Source organism: Anolis carolinensis, chromosome 2 (genome assembly GCF_035594765.1).
Source record: "Anolis carolinensis isolate JA03-04 chromosome 2, rAnoCar3.1.pri, whole genome shotgun sequence".
NCBI lineage: Eukaryota > Metazoa > Chordata > Lepidosauria > Squamata > Dactyloidae > Anolis > Anolis carolinensis.
This window is the reverse complement of record NC_085842.1, coordinates 20,499,227-20,516,384: the sequence shown is the minus strand read 5'-3', so window position 1 is coordinate 20,516,384 and position 17,158 is coordinate 20,499,227. Positions and strand designations below refer to the sequence as shown.

At 44.1% G+C, this 17,158-nt stretch overlaps 1 protein-coding gene across 4 annotated transcripts; it reads left to right on the top strand.

Annotated features, from left to right (window-relative positions):
* Positions 1–457: 457 nt before the first annotated feature.
* Positions 458–16,636, top strand: LOC103280953 (zinc finger and SCAN domain-containing protein 20). Of its 4 annotated transcripts, none has more exons than XM_008121403.3 (5): positions 458–592; positions 8,761–9,669; positions 10,705–10,822; positions 12,263–12,691; positions 15,475–16,636. In XM_008121403.3, the coding sequence occupies exons 2-5, from the start codon at positions 8,974–8,976 to the stop codon at positions 16,092–16,094; spliced, it is 1,863 nt and encodes a 620-aa protein (XP_008119610.2). In that variant the 5' UTR covers positions 458–592; positions 8,761–8,973; the 3' UTR covers positions 16,095–16,636. The 4 variants fall into 4 exon arrangements, with proteins under 4 accessions (XP_008119610.2, XP_008119611.2, XP_008119612.2 ...); XM_008121404.3 differs by having other exon boundaries at positions 492–541; XM_008121405.3 differs by having other exon boundaries at positions 505–592; positions 8,944–9,669.
* The last annotated feature ends 522 nt before the right edge of the window (positions 16,637–17,158 follow it).

Sequence of the window (17,158 nt, the reverse complement as noted above, 5' to 3'; positions counted from 1 at the left end):
AACTACAACTCCCAAATGACAAAATCACCCCCCTCCATCCCACCAGTATTCAAATTTGGGCATATCGGGTATTTGTGCCAAATTTGTTCCAGTGAATGAAAATGCATCCTGAATATCAGATACATACATTAAGATTCATAACAGTAGCGAAATTACAGTTATGAAGTAGCAACAAAAATAATGTTGTGGTTGGGGGTCACCACAACATGAGGAACTGTATTAAGGGGTCACGGCATTAAGAAGGTTGAGAACCACTGGCATGGATGGATGGATGGATGGATGGATGGATAGATAGATAGATAGATAGATAGATAGATAGATAGATAGATAGATAGATAGATAGATAGATAGATAGATAGATAGATAGATAGATAGATAGATAGATAGATAGATAGATAGGCACTCTAGACACTCTTTTGGGCACTCTAGAGTTAAAGCCATAGAAAGCGCCTCTTCCTAGAGCAGCCCAGGCTGGGAGGACTGGGTGGTCTCCGCAGGCAGGTGGTTCTCCAGGCTCCTCCCCTTCCCCTGAAAACAGAAGGTTTGAATCTCTGAAATCTTGGGCCATTTCCTGGCGTTCACGTGGGAATGCGTGAGTGGGGATCAAAGAATAGGAGGGGTTTAAAGGAAGGGAAGCCGGTTATGGGGAGGGGAAGCAGGGCCAGGGTTAGTTATGCAGGGGGTGGGGATTTGCAAGGTTGCATCACATTACATCGCACTGGATGTCTTTGCATTGGATGGCATTGCATTGCATTGCATTGCATTGGATGTCTTTGTATTGCATTGCATGGCTTTGCATTGCAGGTTTCTGAACTGAGTCTTTCCTTTCAGATATGGATTTGTGCTGGTGGTAGACTATTGGGACAATGCAGTGGTGAAGGACAATCCCTGGGGCTTGAGAGGACCAGGGCCAACAGAGACTGGATGGCCATCTGTCGAAGGGCTTTGATTGTATTCTTCTGAATGTCAGAAGGAGGTTGGACTGGATGGCTCTTGGCGTCCCTTCCATCCCTTGGATTCTGTGATTCAAAGACATCTGTCGGGAGAGCTTTGATTGTGTCCTCCATCCAGCATGTCAGAGGGGGTTGGATTGGATGACCCTTGGGGTCCCTTCCATCCCTTGGATGCTATTATTCAGAGATTGGGTGGCCATCTGTTGGGAGAGCTTTGATTGCGGCCTCCTGAATGTCCCTTCCATTTCTTGGATTCTCTGTTATTCCCTGGATTCTATGATTCAGGGACTGGGTGGCCATCTGTTGGAGGGCTTTGATTGTGTCCTCCTGAATGTCAGAAAGGAGTTGGGCTGGATGGCCTTTGGGTTCCCTTCCATCCCTTGGTGTCCTCTGCATCCCTTGGATTCTGTGTTTCGGGGACTGGGTGGCCATCTGCCGGGAGGGCTTTGATTGTGTCCTCCTGAATGTCAGAAGGGGGCTGGACTGGATGGCCCTTGGGTTCCCTTCCATTCCTTGGTGTCCTCTCCATCCCTTGGATGCTATGATTCAGGGACTGGGTGGCCATCTGCCAGGAGGGCTTTGATTGTGTCCTCCTGCATTAGAAGGGGATTGGACTGGATGGACCTTCGGATCCCTTCCATCCCCTGGATTCTCTCCTATTCCTTGGATTCTATGATTCAAAGTCCTGATGTGCATCTGTTGGGAGGGCTTTGATTGTGTCCTCCTGCATGACAGAAGAGGGTTGGACTGGATGGCCCTTACGGTGTCTTCCATTTTTAGGATTCTGCAATTTGGAAACTGGATGACCATCTGTCAGGAGGGCTTTGATTGTGCTTTTCCTGCATATCAGAAGGGGGTTGGACAATGGCCCTTGGGGTCCCTTCCAATTCAAGGATTCCAGTTCTGAGACCGGAGATTCATAGGATTCATGGGATAAGGTTTTTCAGCTCGCTGCCTGGCCTACACTGCAGTGCTGTTGTTGAAAGGAGGAACTTAGGGTCCACCTCTACACTGTGTACCCCAGTGGTTCTCAATCTATGAGTCCCCAGGTGTTTTGGCCTACAACTCCCAGAAATCCCAGCCAGTTTACCAGCTGTTAGGATTTCTTGGAGTTGAAGGACAAAACATCTGGGGACCCACAGGTTGAGAACCACTGGAGTAGAATGAATGCAGTTTGGCACCACTTGAACTGCCCTGACTCAATGCTATGGAAGTCTAGTATTTGTAGTTTTACAAGGTTTTTATACTTATCTACCAAAGATAAAAAGATGCCACATGAATTCTGAATGTACATTGTAGTTGTTTTTCTTAATTTGCTTATTTTATTATGCTTCTATTTATTGCTGATGTACTCTTATTGTTGTTTATGTGATTTTACTATTTTGCTAGCTGCTATGGGTCCTGTTGGAGAGAAAAGTGGGATGTAAATAAATATTTATTATTATTATTATTGATACAAAGACCTATATAGTATGATACAGCAAACTACCTTTCCACTACCTTTGCAGGTTTATGATCCCACCAGTTCTTTACTGCTGGCAGGTGGTGCTTGTGACATAAATTCCAATGGATCATTTGGGCCACATATGAATAATTTGTGACATAAGTTGTTTATTATTATTATTATTATTATTATTGACACAACGACGTTGTATGACACAGCAAACAAGATAGATATGCTGGGTTTGGTTTCACAAAATCACAAGTCGAACACTTCCCAAGCGTCTAGGACTGTGTGATGTATTTTCGGATGATGCGTGCAGATCCCAGCAGGGTGGCCTTTTGCAGTTGGCAGATTGTGATTTTGTCAATGTCTATTGTTTCCAAATGCCGGCTGAGATCTTTCGGCACGGCATCCAGTGTGCCCATCACCACCGGGACCACCTGCACTGGTTTCTGCCAGAGTCTTTGCAGTTCAATCTTGAGGTCCTGATAGCGGCTGAGTTTTTCCTGTTGTTTTTCGTCAATGCGACTGTCACCTGGAATGGCAACATCAATGATCCAAACCTTTTTCTTTTCCACAACTGTGATGTCTGGTGTGTTGTGTTCCAGAACTTTGTCAGTTTGAATTCGGAAGTCCCACAGTATCTTTGCGTGCTCATTTTCCAATACTTTTGCAGGTTTGTGATCCCACCAGTTCTTTGCTGCTGGCAGGTGGTACTTGAGGCATAAGTTCCAATGAATCATTTGAGCCACATAGTTGTGCCTCTGTTTGTAGTCTGTCTGTGCGATTTTCTTACAGCAGCTGAGGATATGATCAATGGTTTCGTCGGTTTCCTTGCACAGTCTGCATTTTGGGTCATCAGCTGATTTTTCGATCTTGGCCTTAATTGCCTTTGTCCTGATGGCTTGCTCCTGGGCTGCAAGGATCGGGCCTTCTGTCTCCTTCTTCAGGGTCCCATTTGTGAGCCACAGCCAGGTCTTCTCCTTATCAGCTTTTCCTTCAATTTTGTCAAGGAACTTTCCATGCAATGTTTTGTTGTGCCAGTTGTCAGCTCTAGTTTGTAGTGTGGTTTTCTTGTACTGGTTTTTTGTCTGCTGTGCTTTGAGGAGTTTCTGATTTTTGACTTCAATCAAAGCAGGTTCTTCACTTTGCTTTACATATTCTGCCAGGGCATGTTCTTCTTCTTTGACAGCTTGTTTGACTTGTAAGAGTCCTCTGCCCCCTGATCTTCTAGGCAGATATAGCCGGTCAACATCGCTGCGGGGGTGCAGGGAATGATGGAAGGTCATGAGTTTTCTTGTTTTTCTATCAAACCCAAACGAAGTCTATAGTGGCTCGGTCGTCGCCCAGGATAAAAAGGACCGCGGTGGATGCTGCTGATTCTGGACATCCATCGACAAGTGGGCTACGGAATCATCAAAACCCAAATGAACAGTCACAGAAGCGGCAGAAATACACAATGCCAGAAAACCGCACTATTATTATTATTATTATTATTATTATTATTATTATTATTTAAAGAGTGCTGGGGCCTCATCAAACTACAACTCCCAAGCTTCCCTAGAATTAAACCACAGCACTTAAAGGGACGTCAAACTGGATTATACAGTTGATGCTTTGCAGAAAAGGGATGTGAGCTTTGCCGATCCATGAACCCAAGTGAGAACAATTGGACACAGTAGTGTTTAACCTTAGGTGGGCCTACATAGGCCTAAATCATTAATAAGTGTGGCATCTACACCAGGCATGGGCAAACTTGGGCCCTCCAGGTGTTTTGGACTCCAACTCCCACCATTCCTAACAGCCGGTAGGCTTTTAGGAATGGTGGGAGTTAGAGTCCAAAACACCTGGAGGGCCCAAGTTTGCCCAGGCCTGCTATAGGACAGATGTTTTATGTATTTACAAGGCAAGGATTTGAGATCTGGAGGGAGATTCCTGTCTCCCCCATTGCTACCCATCATGGCATTCATTGGCATCAGTTAATGACAGTTGCAACGGTCCTTAACTGCTAAAGTTCTCTCACTCTAGAGTGAGAAAGGAGCCCGAGAAAGGCATCTCCGGGAGACCGCTGTCATTTTTGAGGAGCAGGTAGGACAGGTAGATGACCGAAACATACAACTCTTTGGTCCAAAATCTCATTCTTTGGTCCAAAGAAGCCCCTCGGATACTGGACCAGTGTCTGGCCGCTGTATTGGCCTGGATGAGGGCGAACAAGCTGAGGCTCAATCCTGACAAGACAGAGGTCCTCCAGGTCAGTCGTACGTCTGATCGGGGTATTGGGTGGCAACCTGTGCTTGACGGGGTTGCACTCCCCCTGAAGGCGCAGGTCCGCAGCTTGGGGGTCCTCCTGGACACTGCGCTGACACTTGAGGCCCAGGTGTCGGCCGTGGCTGGGAGGGCCTTTGCACAACTAAAACTTGTGCGCCAGCTGCGACCATACCTCGAGAAGTCAGATCTGACCATGGTGGTCCACGCCTTAGTTACCTCTAGACTGGATTACTGCAATGCGCTCTACGTGGGGCTGCCTTTGAAGACGGCTCGGAAACTACAACTAGTACAACGATCGGCAGCCAGGTTTCTAACTGGGGCAGATTACAGGACGCGCTCAACGCCGCTGTTTAAAGAGCTCCACTGGCTGCCATTTATTTTCCGAGCCCAATTCAAGGTGCAGGTTATCACCTACAAAGCCCTTAACGGTTTGGGACCCACCTACCTTCGAGACCGCATTTCCCCCTATGAACCCGCACGACCTCTTCGCTCGTCGGGGGAGGCCCTCCTCTCGCTTCCACCAACTTCGCAGTTGCGGTTGGTGGGGACGAGGGAGAGGGCCTTCTCCGCCGTGGCCCCCCGGCTGTGGAACTCGCTCCCCAGGGAGATTAGGCAGGCCCCTACCCTACTCTCATTCAGGAAGAGCCTGAAAACTTGGCTATTCCAGAAGGCCTTCGTTGACTGATCCTTGTGGGATCATGTTATTTACCTATTAAGCAGTAGACCCTCTGGATTGTTTTTAGGATTCATTCAGCACTTTAAGTATTACACCTGCTGCATAATTATCCCTCCCTGATAACTTGATATTACTTTGCACCTTGGCCTGGATCTTTTGACCCAAATCGGGATCTTAATATTATTGTGTATATTGACTTTTATGACTGTTTTTAATCATGTTGAAGTTTTACTGCTCGGTTTAATGTTTTATCTGATTTGTGCTGTCGTGTCTGGGCATGGCCCCATGTAAGCCGCCCCGAGTCCCTCCGGGGAGATGGGGCGGGATATAAGAATAAAATTATTATTATATTATTATTATTCTTCCTCACAGAAGAGCCAGTTCAGGAAATTCATCCAATGACCTTGGATTGGTTATCCTCTATTCCTTCTCCTTCCTTTCCTTTCCTTCGCTTAAATCAGTGGTTCCCCACCTTGGGCCTCCATGTGTTTTGGACTTCAACTCCCACAATTCCTAACAGCTGGAAGTTGAAGTCCAAAACACCTGGAGGCCCAAAGGTTGGGAACCACTGCCTTAAATAGTTCTACGTATGAGTCTATTGTATAGTTGAAGACATAGAGGGAAGGGAGTATCTGGGTTGTTGTGCATTTTCCGGGCAGTATGGCCATGTTCCAGAAGCATTTTCTCCTGATGTTTTGCCAACAAGCCTGCCATAAATGTGGGTGAAATATCAGGAGAGAATGCTTCTGGAACATGGCCATACAGCCTGGAAAATGCATAACAACCCAATGATTCCAGCCATGAAAGCCTTTGACAACGAGGGTAGTATCATTATACTTTAATATAGGAAGAAACTAAAGGAACAAAAAAATTTCCCACTGCGATATCTTCTCTAGGAAGAGTAAAAGATTATCCTTCTCTCTCTGTCTCTTTTGTATCCTCTCTCACACTGTTTCGCTCCCAGCCGGACCTAGCTCATGCTGTTATTATGAGGATAAAATGGAGCAGAGGGAACCGTGATGGGAGAATGTAATTAAAGACAATTTATTATTTAAATCAGTGGTTCCCAACCTTTTTTTGACCAGGGACCACTTGGCCAGGGACCACTCCCCAACATTAGCACCAAAAGGGTTATGAGTCAGTTCTTGGTCAACTTTAGATTCGGTTTGGTTATTTGCGGTGCTGATTCAGAAAATTGCATCGGATAGACCACATCAGCTCTGGTTTCTGATACAGAACACATGCCATCCAGTAGTCGCCATCTGCTCGCCCACAGAAAACTATATTCAGTAATCTAGAGCTGATGTGGTCCGTCCAGTGCAATGGTCAGCTCTATGGAAAGTAGCGGAAATAAAATAAACAAAATAGATAAATAAAGAGGTAGGAGGTTTGTGGACCAGATTTTCATTCTCGTGGCCCACTGCTGGGCTGTGGCCCATAGATTGAGAACCACTGATTAAAATTGATAAATAGATTTGCAACCAAAAATGAAGGTTTAGTACCCCTTCCTCTGAAATGCTTGGGACCACAAGGGCTTTGAGTTTTGGAATAACTGGTGCACTGGTGGTGCAGAGGGTTAAACCGCTGAGCTGCTGGACTTGCTAACTGAAAAGTCCGCAGTTTGAATCCGGGGAGCGAGTGAGCTCCCACTGTTAGCCCCAGCTTCTGCCAGCCTAGCAATTCAAAAACATGCAAACGTGAGTAGATCAATAGGTACTGCTCCGGGGGAAAGTAACGGTGCTCCATGCAGTCATAATAATAATAATAATGATGACATTGAAAAAATTACGATCTGCCAACTGCAGAAGGGCACCCTACTGGGATCTGCGCGCATCATCCGAAAAAACATCACACAGTCCTAGACACTTGGGAAGTGTTCGACTTGTGATTTTGTGATACGAAATCCAGCATATCTTTCTTGTTTGCTGTGCCATACAATGTTGTTGTGTCAATAATAATAATAATAATTTATTATTAATAATAATAATAATAACCGACTCAGGGCGGTTTCCAGCATAGCAAAGAAACCATGCAGCAAAATAAACATAGTAAAGACTAATAAACATGAAACAAGAACATACAATTCAAAAATTAAAAACCAGTTACAAAATGCCAGCCACATGACCTTGGTGGTGTCTATAGACAACTCCGGCTCTTCGGCTTAGAAACGGAGATGAGCACCAACAACCAGAGTCAGACACAACTAGATTTAATGTCAATGGGAAACCTTTACATTTACATTATGAGACAGGATCCAAGTATTTTGCAATATAGTAGAGTCTCATTTATCCAACACTCATCCAACGTTCTGGATTATCCAACGCATTTTTGTAGTCAATGATTTCAAAATATCATATTTTGGTGCTAAATTCGTAAATACAGTAATTACTGCATAGCATTACTGTGTATCGAACTACCTTTTCTGTCAAATGTGTTGTATAACATGATATTTTGGTGCTTAATTTGTAAAATCATAACCTAATTTGATGTTTAATAGGCTTTTCCTTAATCCCTCCTTATTATCCAACATATTTGCTTATCCAACGTTCTGCTGGCCCGTTTATGTTGGATAAGTGAGACTCTACTGTATATACTGCAACTTCCACGGCAGTAAACAATCTGCTTTGGGTTTTAGTCTGAAGTTTAAAGGAGCTCTCCAAAGTGCTGAAAAAATACTGAATCTCCAAACCAGCCATGGGCAAACTTGGGTCCTCCAGGTGTTTTGGACTTCAACTCCCACAATTCCTAACAGCCTACTGGCTGTTAGGAATTGTGGGAGTTGAAGTCCAAAACATCTGGAGTGTCCAGGTTTGCCCATGCCTGCTCCAAACAGTTTCAACACATTGAAACTTTTTAAATAAAGTTCAGACTAAAGCAGCTAGTTTGGACATCACTGGGGTACGTTGTTTACTGTCTGATCTTTGTATTATTATTATTATTATTATTATTATTATTATTATTATTATTATGTTTATATATATCCTCCTTTTTCTCTCCATAAGGAGACCCAAGGCAGCTAACATTAAAAAATGACAATACAATTAAAATATAATAATAATAATAATAATAATAATAATAATAATAATAATAATAATACTTTATTCTTATATTCCGCACCATCTCCCCGAGGGGACTTGGGGCAGCTTACAAGGGGACCAAGCCCAACAGTGTAATAAAATACAACAGTAAAAACAAATCCAGACACAACAATAAATACATCAGAATAAAACATACAGCAACAACAATTTAAAACATGTTCAATATAGATATTAAAACAGTATTAAACATCATTAGTATTAAAAGCACTTCAGATTAAAAACATACAAAACCACAGCTGCCCTTGACAGTTGCTGTGTCCTTACTGGGAAGGAAGAGAAGACAACCAAAACAATGTTAAATCATTGTTTCTTTTATTTTAGGAATAAGTTGCCCTTACATATCCACCATCTGTGAGTCCCTGCAGAGCCGCCTTTTTCATTATATATCCCTTCTTTCCCTTGGGATCGAGTGACGTGAGCAAAGATCAGTCCAGAGTCGAAGCCTGGCTATGCACCTTTCATGTTTTGTGTGCAGAAAGTGACTGAAGTTTTCTTGGTATGCAGCCTCTATAAACCTGGCAGTCAGACAAGAAAATGCAGGTTGAGCAGGAGTCGTTGTCCCAGCTGGGTCTCTGTATTGAAGCCGTGGAGTATGGAGAAGAGGGGCAAAACGGAGGGCAGACACTGTGCCTTGCCCAGCTTGGAGAGCCTCTGAATTGGACAACATTGGAGCAACCGGGCCTGGATGCTGAGGAAAGGTTGGCCCAGAGCTGGGAAGTCCAATGGCACGATGTTCCAAAGGCCGTCCCTCAGTGGGAGAGCCCCAAGGTGCCCAAAACCATGCGGTGGGAAGTGTCCAAGTCCGCTTTGGTGCCTTCCGAAGTGGCCTCCGATTTCAGCCCGGCGTCTCAAGCAGAGGCGGCCGTTATACTATCACCAGAGGTATTACGTGGACAGGACACTGGAGACGGGCAAGGGACAAACACGGAGGACGTGGCCAGCACAGAAGTGCGGCGCCAGTGCTTCCGTCTCTTCCGCTACAAGGAGGAAGAGGGGCCCCGACAGGTTTGCGGACAGCTCCACAACCTCTGCTGCCGGTGGCTCACCCCGGAGAGCTGCACCAAGGAGCAGATCCTGGACCAGCTCATCCTGGAGCAGTTCCTCACAGTCCTTCCGCTGGAGATGCAGAGCTGGGTCAGGGAAGGCAGCCCCGAGTCCTGCCACCAAGCCGTGGCCCTGGCCGAGGACTTCCTCAGGGGGCAGCAAGAGGCCGAACGATGGGAAGGACAGGTGAGGTGGCCATCTGCCAGGGGTGCTTTGATTGTATTTTCCTACATTTTAGAAAGAGGCTGAACTGGATGGTCCATGTGGTCTCTACCAACTCTAGGATTCTCTGAGAATAGTTTGTTCTAGAACAGGCATGGGCAAACTTGGGCCCTCCGGGTGCTAATTTGTAAAACCATAACCTAATTTTATGTTTAATAGGCTTTTCCTTAATCCCTCCTTATTATCCAAGATATTTGCTTATCCAAGCTTCTGCGGACCCGTTTAGCTTAGATAAGTGAGACTCTACTGTACTTACAAAGTGTTTTGTTTCAAATCAATGATACTCTGCATTCAGGTTTTATTCTACTGCGAGTATGAGCCTAAATGGCTCCGCCTGTTGTTTAAATAGCAAAGAATCTCACACAGGTATTCTACAAAGCAGTGTGTAGCATTAACTCATGAGTTGTATTTAAAGAAATACAACAGATTTATTAAAAAAACGGTCATAAGAGTTGGTATCATTCAAACCTTTAAGGAATTCTGTCTGGAGAGTGAAAATCCAAAATGATTCACGTTGCAATAATTTGGTCTGAAAATCAATACCCTTAGAAGGAGTGACAACTTCTAGAATCTGGACCCGAAGTGACTCAGGGTTATGGTTCAAATCTTCAAAGTGCTTATAAAAATAGAATCAATAGAATGATTTCTGATCCTATTTTTATGTCCTATATGTTATGTTATCTTTGATGACCCTTGCATCCAAATAGGCTAAACTGTTTGAATTAATATTTGTCATTTGTAACCATTTATCTGAAATTTATATTCATTTATTGTATGTAATACAAAGTTTAATGATATTTAGTAAAATGTTATTATTCCATTAGTGGACACTTGTTAAGTTAAACACTGCCCACCTAGTGCAAAATTACTCCCTACAGCACAATTTTACTTCCCTCTGAGCCTTTGAAGGCTGATTAGAGGCCCTTATTAAATATTATTACTGCCAGTCATTTCCCAAAGCTTCCCTTCCCATCAAGGTGCATCTTTTCCCTCTTCTAGGAACTGCTAGCACCTGCCGAAGTATCTGTGAGCTTTTCTGCAACAGATGAGGCTGCTTCTGAGCTCTACACAGAGGTCAAACAGGAGGTGGATAATGGGGACGGTCCTCGCTCGCTCGGTATGGAACCAGCTTTCTGTTTTCAGCATTTCAGCTTTGAGTGTCAATCCTCATGTTGCCAGAAAACTTGAGACACATGGGATGTTGGCACAAGCATAAGGAATCTTTTGGATAATCCTTCTACTCTCCTTTGGTCAGATCTCACCTGGAATAAACCTGTGTCTCGTTCTGGGCAACACAATTTAAGAGCGATATTGACAAGCTGGAAGGTGTCCAGAGGAGGGCAACTAAAAGGATCAAAGTTCTGGAGACCATTAATCCCTATGAAGAGTGGCTTAAAGAGCTGGTTGTGTTCAGCCTACAGAAGAGAAAGTTGAGAGGAAACATGAGAGCCATGTATAAATTTGTGAAAGTGTGACATAAGGAAGAGGGAACAGGCTTGTTTTGTGCTGCCTTGGAAACCATGACTCAATGGAGCCATGGGTTCAAATTACAGGAAAGGAGATTCCACCTGAACATTACAAAGAACTTCCTAATTGTAAGAAGAGCTGTTCAGCAGTGGAACCCTCTGCCTCAAGAGTGTAGAGGAAGCTCCTTCCTTGGAAGCTGTTAAACAGAGGCTGGCTGGCCATCTGTCAGGGGTGCTTTGATTGTGCTTTTCCTGCATAGCAGGGGGTTGAACTAGATGGCTCACGTGGTCTCTTCCATTGCTATTATTCTATGATTCTCTTCTGCAGGATAAACAGACCCAGATCTTTAAGCCACTCCTCAGAGGGGTTTATGGTCTCCAAATCTTTGGATACATTCTAGTTTGTCCATAGTTTCTAGTTCTACTTGTTCTAGTTTCTTGAATTGTGGTGCCCAGAACTGGACATAGCATTCAAGCATATTTATTTATTTACAGTATTTATATTCCGCCCTTCTCACCCCAAAGGGGACTCAGGGCGGATCGCATTGTACACATACAAGGCAAAGATTCAATGCCATATGAACATAAGAGACTGAGACTGAGACAAACACAGAAGCAATTTAACTTTCTTCAGCTTCCAGCTTCCTGAGGGGATGCTCGATTCTGGCCACAGGGGGAGCAGCTGCTTCATCATCCACTGTGATGCTGACTTCCTCATTCCAAATGCTGCTAGACGATTTTTATGGTGTTGTGAATTAGTTAAATTATCCTCCTCACATAAGTGGTGTCTAAATTTCCTCCTTGATAGATACAACTATCTTTTGAGTGGCTTAGGTCAACAACGAGCAGGGCTATTTTTCATTTTAATGGTTGGGTGTTCACTCCGACATGGGCTGGCCTTGAACTCATGGCCTCTTGGTTATAGTGATTTATTGCAGCTGGCTACTAACCAGCTTGCGCCACAGCCCGGACCTATATGTATATATTTCCATCTCTTACAGGGAGTAAAGTCTACTAATAATCCCCCTTTTCCCCCACATCTAAAGACAGAGGACTCCTGCTTCTGAAAGTAATATTTCTCTCTGTTCCAGGAAGTGATGAGTTGCTGGTTGAATATAATGCGGCAAGGGGAGAGCTGGAGGTCTACAATGTGAATACGGTTGAGCCAGAAACTCATGTAGAGCCAAGCCAAATGGAAAACTGGAATAAAACCGTGCCTGATGAGACTTGGGAAGAACTCCTTGAAATCAGCCTCCCGCAACTGGAGATGCAAACGAATGATGCCTATACTGATATCAGGAAAAACCTGAGCCAGACGTCCAACCTCAAGAGACCTCAGCTAATCCACACGGGGCCCAAGCTGCACATTTGCACCATGTGTGGGCACAGCTTCACACGGAGAGCCAACCTCTTTCGGCACCAGCAGCTCCACACCGGGCTGAAGCTGCACCGGTGTACTGTCTGCAACCGGAGCTTCACCCGGAGAGAAAACCTTGTGAGACACCTGAGGACCCACAAAGGTGAGCAGCGGCAGGTAAAGGACAAAGGCTAAGGAAGGATGGATGCAATGTATCCCCAGAATTACTTAATACAGTACAGTCCCTATATCCAGGGTTTCATTTATCCACAACTGACAAAATGCGTCCTCTCTAAGCATTTCCTGATTCTCCCAGCACAACGGTACAGTATACTTTGTCCATAGGTCCTTCATTTCAGTAGGGTTAACTGTGAGCCATGGTTTCACATATCCACACAATGTCTGGGAATCTCAAACATATAACGTGTGTCCTATGGTAGATTGAGGAGCAGTTTTCTTATTATTGGTTTATTTATTTATTTATTTATTTATTTACATCATTTATATTCCGCCCTTCTCACCCCGAAGGGGACTCAGGGCGGATCACATTACACATATTAGGCAAACATTCAATGCCTTTTTAACACAGGACAAAGACGAACAACATAGCTCCGAGTGGGCCTCGAACTTATGACCTCCTGGTCAATGACTCATTGCTCTCCCGTCTGCGCCACAGACGGTATACATAGAGAGAACCCACAGTTTGATGTAGGGGCTGTTGTTTTCCTTGCAAAAAGGCCCAGGTATCTCTATTTTAAAAGGTCTTAGGCAGAAGATCACAGGCAGGAATTGTAGCTTCATATGTAGACAACCCTTAAATTTCTAGCCTCTCTATGTAAGATTCTAAAATATTCCTATCCTGGATGCAGTGTGTACGTGCGCCATGCAAATAGAACGAGAAACTTCTGCATCTGTGTGAAATAAGCAATACATTATATATTTTAAATATACAGTAGAGTCTCACTTATCCAAGCTAAACGGGCCAGCAGAAGCTTGGATAAGCGAATATCTTGGATAATAAGGAGAGATTAAGGAAAAGCCTATTAAACATCAAATTAGGTTATGATTTTACAAATTAAGCACCAAAACATCATGTTATACAACAAATTTGACAGAAAAAGTAGTTCAATATGCAGTAATGTTATGTTGTAATTACTGTATTTACGAATTTAGCCCAAAATATCATAATATATTGAAAACATTTGACTACAAAAATGACTTGGATAATCCAGAGGCTTGGATAAGTAAGTGAGACTCTACTGTATATATAAATAATAATAAAACTTTATTTTTATCCCACCTTATCTCCCCGAGGGGACTCAGGCTGGTTTACAACAGAAAATTGGCAAACATCCAATGAGATGTTGAATGTTTCATAAAAGGTTTCATGAGATTTTGTGTCCCCTTACATTTTATGTCTGCCAGTTAAGTATATGTCTGTATCTCTTATAAGGGGTTGGTTTAACCTCTGGTTTGCTAGGAAAACAGAATCACTGTGCCGTGAAATGACACCTGTCTAAAAAAGGTGCTTCACCAACATGAAATGTTTTGAAAGCTCTAGGATCGAGGGATTCCCAAGTTCCATTTCAAAGGAGAATTGAGTCTCTTGTGGAGAGAAAAATAGTAATAACAACAACAATAATAGCAATAACAATAATAATTGTAATAACAACAACAATAATAACAATAAAGATCATTGTTGCTATGGGAGGCTTTGTATCTCCTCTTCCTTTGGCCAGAGAAAGGCCAGTCTAGAGAGTCGGGAAGAATGAAAAGAAAAATCTAAATAAGACGGTAGACCCAAGGAAAAGGGGATGGCAGTGGGAAAAGGATGGTCTGCCCTCCCTTTAGAGGCCACAGCAATGGCAGTGGGAAAGGAGGGAGGGACATTCGCTTGTGCTGAGGCTTTTGGAATCCCTTTCAATCCTAAAATGCTAAACTGGACATGCCATGAACACTTTTTGAACCTTAAAATGTTCTTTAATCTGTTTTCAGTGGGACAAAGTACATCAGGTACTTTCAGAGAAAGAAGTAAACACCCAGATCAAGTACTTCTTTTATAATAACTATATTTGTTATGCAAACAAAGTGGAAACATTACATTTACTTAGCATTCATTCCACATACATTCAGCATTCATACTCACCGTCCCTTCCCCAGTCAAGCCTGCTGCTGGAGAAGGGAGGCGGGTGGACAAATTCTGCATCCCTCACAGATCTGCCACACAATCGAAAAGGAAAAGGGTCTCCTTATGCAGTGATTCATTGCATGCAGTCATGCCGGCCACATGACCTTGGAGGTGTCTACAGACAATGCTGGCTCTTCGGTTTAGAAATGGAGATGAGCACCAACCCCCAGAGTCAGACATGACTGGACTCAACATCAGGGGAAACCTTTACCTTTACCTATGTAGTGATTTGCTTATCCCTTATTTGGTTGCTTAGATAACCTCTGTCATTCAGCTCAGACTTGCTGGAGTCTCATCAATCCTGGAACAGATATTAACTTCTTTATTGTGTTTGAATATGTAAACAGGTGTTGTTTATACCAAAAGTTCTCAGGTCAGTTCAGCAGTTTTCTCATTAGCATTTTTCATGCCAAAGTAAATGAAAGTTTTCATCTCCTTTGTTCTCCATCTTGCGGTTTTCCAGGTTCTATGTATTGTTGAAGGCTTTCATGGCCGAGATCACAGGGTTGTTGTATGTTTTCCGGGCTGTATGGTCATGTTCCAGAAGTATTCTCTCCTGACGTTTCGCCCACATCTATGGCAGGCATCCTCAGTGGGTGTTGTGTATTTAGGATGGTGTCTTGACAGACCTTAATAGGCCCTAGCCAGACCCCAATCATGCAATTCATTCATCACTGGAGACTGCTGGAAAGGATGCATTTTTTTTTCTCAGTGGGAAGGCATCGTGCTAATGTTGGCTCCTTTATATCTTCTTTCAGCATGTGGCAAATATACCGTTCAGAACAAAGGGGATCTCCTTCAAGTGACACTGGAAGGGACGGAGGCATCCGAGAAAGAGAACCAAGGCGGACAAAAGCTGAAAGAACCTTCAGGGATCTGGAAATCAAAATCTGTCCTGGACCAGGAGAGCGGTGCCTGCTTTGACTTCGTCATCCCGCAAACGGGGCACCAAGAGGGGACGGGGAGGAACGTGTGCCCCGTTTGCGGGAAGAGCTTCACCCGCAGAACGACCCTCAACAGGCACCAGAGAATTGTGCACACAAGCGAAGGCCTGAATAAATGCACCGACTGCGGGAAAAGCCTAGACCAGGCAGCACCGGCAGGAGGGAAGCCCTGTCGCTGTGCCAAATGCGATGAGAGAAACAGCCTCAACCTGAGCCTGCGGAACTACAAGAGGAGCCACAAAGGGAAAAAAAGGTTCAAGTGCCTGGACTGCGACCGGGGCTTCAGCTGTCACTCGCATCTCCTCCGGCACATGAGGATCCACACGGGAGAGAAGCCGTACTTCTGCTCGGCCTGCGGGAAGACCTTCCGCCAAATGGCACATCTGGTTAAGCACCAGCGGAGCCACGGAGATCAGGAGGTCTGCTTCTGCTGAGGGCCGGAGAAAGTCTCTCCGTGACTCTGTGCTGTATTACTACAAGGGGGAAGGGCCACCAAAAGCAGAAGTGGAGAACATGAGGCTCAGCGTTGCTCTTTTTGACAACTTCTCAAACTGTCCTTTTTCTTGCTGCCTCCCAAAAAGGTTGAAAGGACTCTCTTCTTGACTTTTGTGGCTCCTGAAGAGTTCCAAGGGCAAAAAGTGAGGCCCTTTAATTCAAATCAGTTGACAAAGTTCCATTAAAAAAAGAATACATAGCAGGATACATACAAATATTTGTGTATCAAGGATGCTTTATTTGGAGATAATCTTCTGCACATGTATGCAGAAGGTCCTAACTTTGATCCTTGTCATTTCAAAGCAAAAAGGTTCAGATAGTGGACGATGGGATAAGCCTTTACCTGAGGCGCTTCCGGAAAGGAACAGAGCACAACAGGCAGCATTACTCTGGACAGACCAATGGGTCTCACACACTTGAAGGTGTCTGTATTTTCAAAGAGTCCTGTGTCACACTAAATATACTACTGGCTTTCACTCGCCTCTATGTGTGTGTATTATGTCTCTTTGTCAAGTATAAGCTATTGCTGTTCAGAGCCCATTGCCAAATACATGGTTAGTATCACATGCTGTTCTGAATATAAGCTTACCATGAGAAGCTGGGAAAACCTTGACCCCTTTCCAACTGTTAGTATGCTAGAAATAAGTAATATACGTATTTGGGTGTTGGGGGACTTTTCCTGGACAACATGAAGGTTGAGATGGATGCTGAAATAAAAGATGGATCTACACTGACACGAGCCTGGGAAACATGGGATAGCGGTGAAAAGAGTCACTGCTGGTTCTGTTTTGGATCAGCCCAACTGTTTACACTGTTCCGAAATTGCAGGCCAGAATTTGGAGCATTTCCCTACTTTGATTAGTGTTACGGTGACCTAGGATCATTTCCATTTGTTGTTTTGACCCCGATGAAGCTGACCCAAGTCACTTTCGCATCAAGTGTTCATTGTAGATGTGTGTCCAAGGATGCTTTGGATATGGGAATCTGCCCACATAGTTTTGGT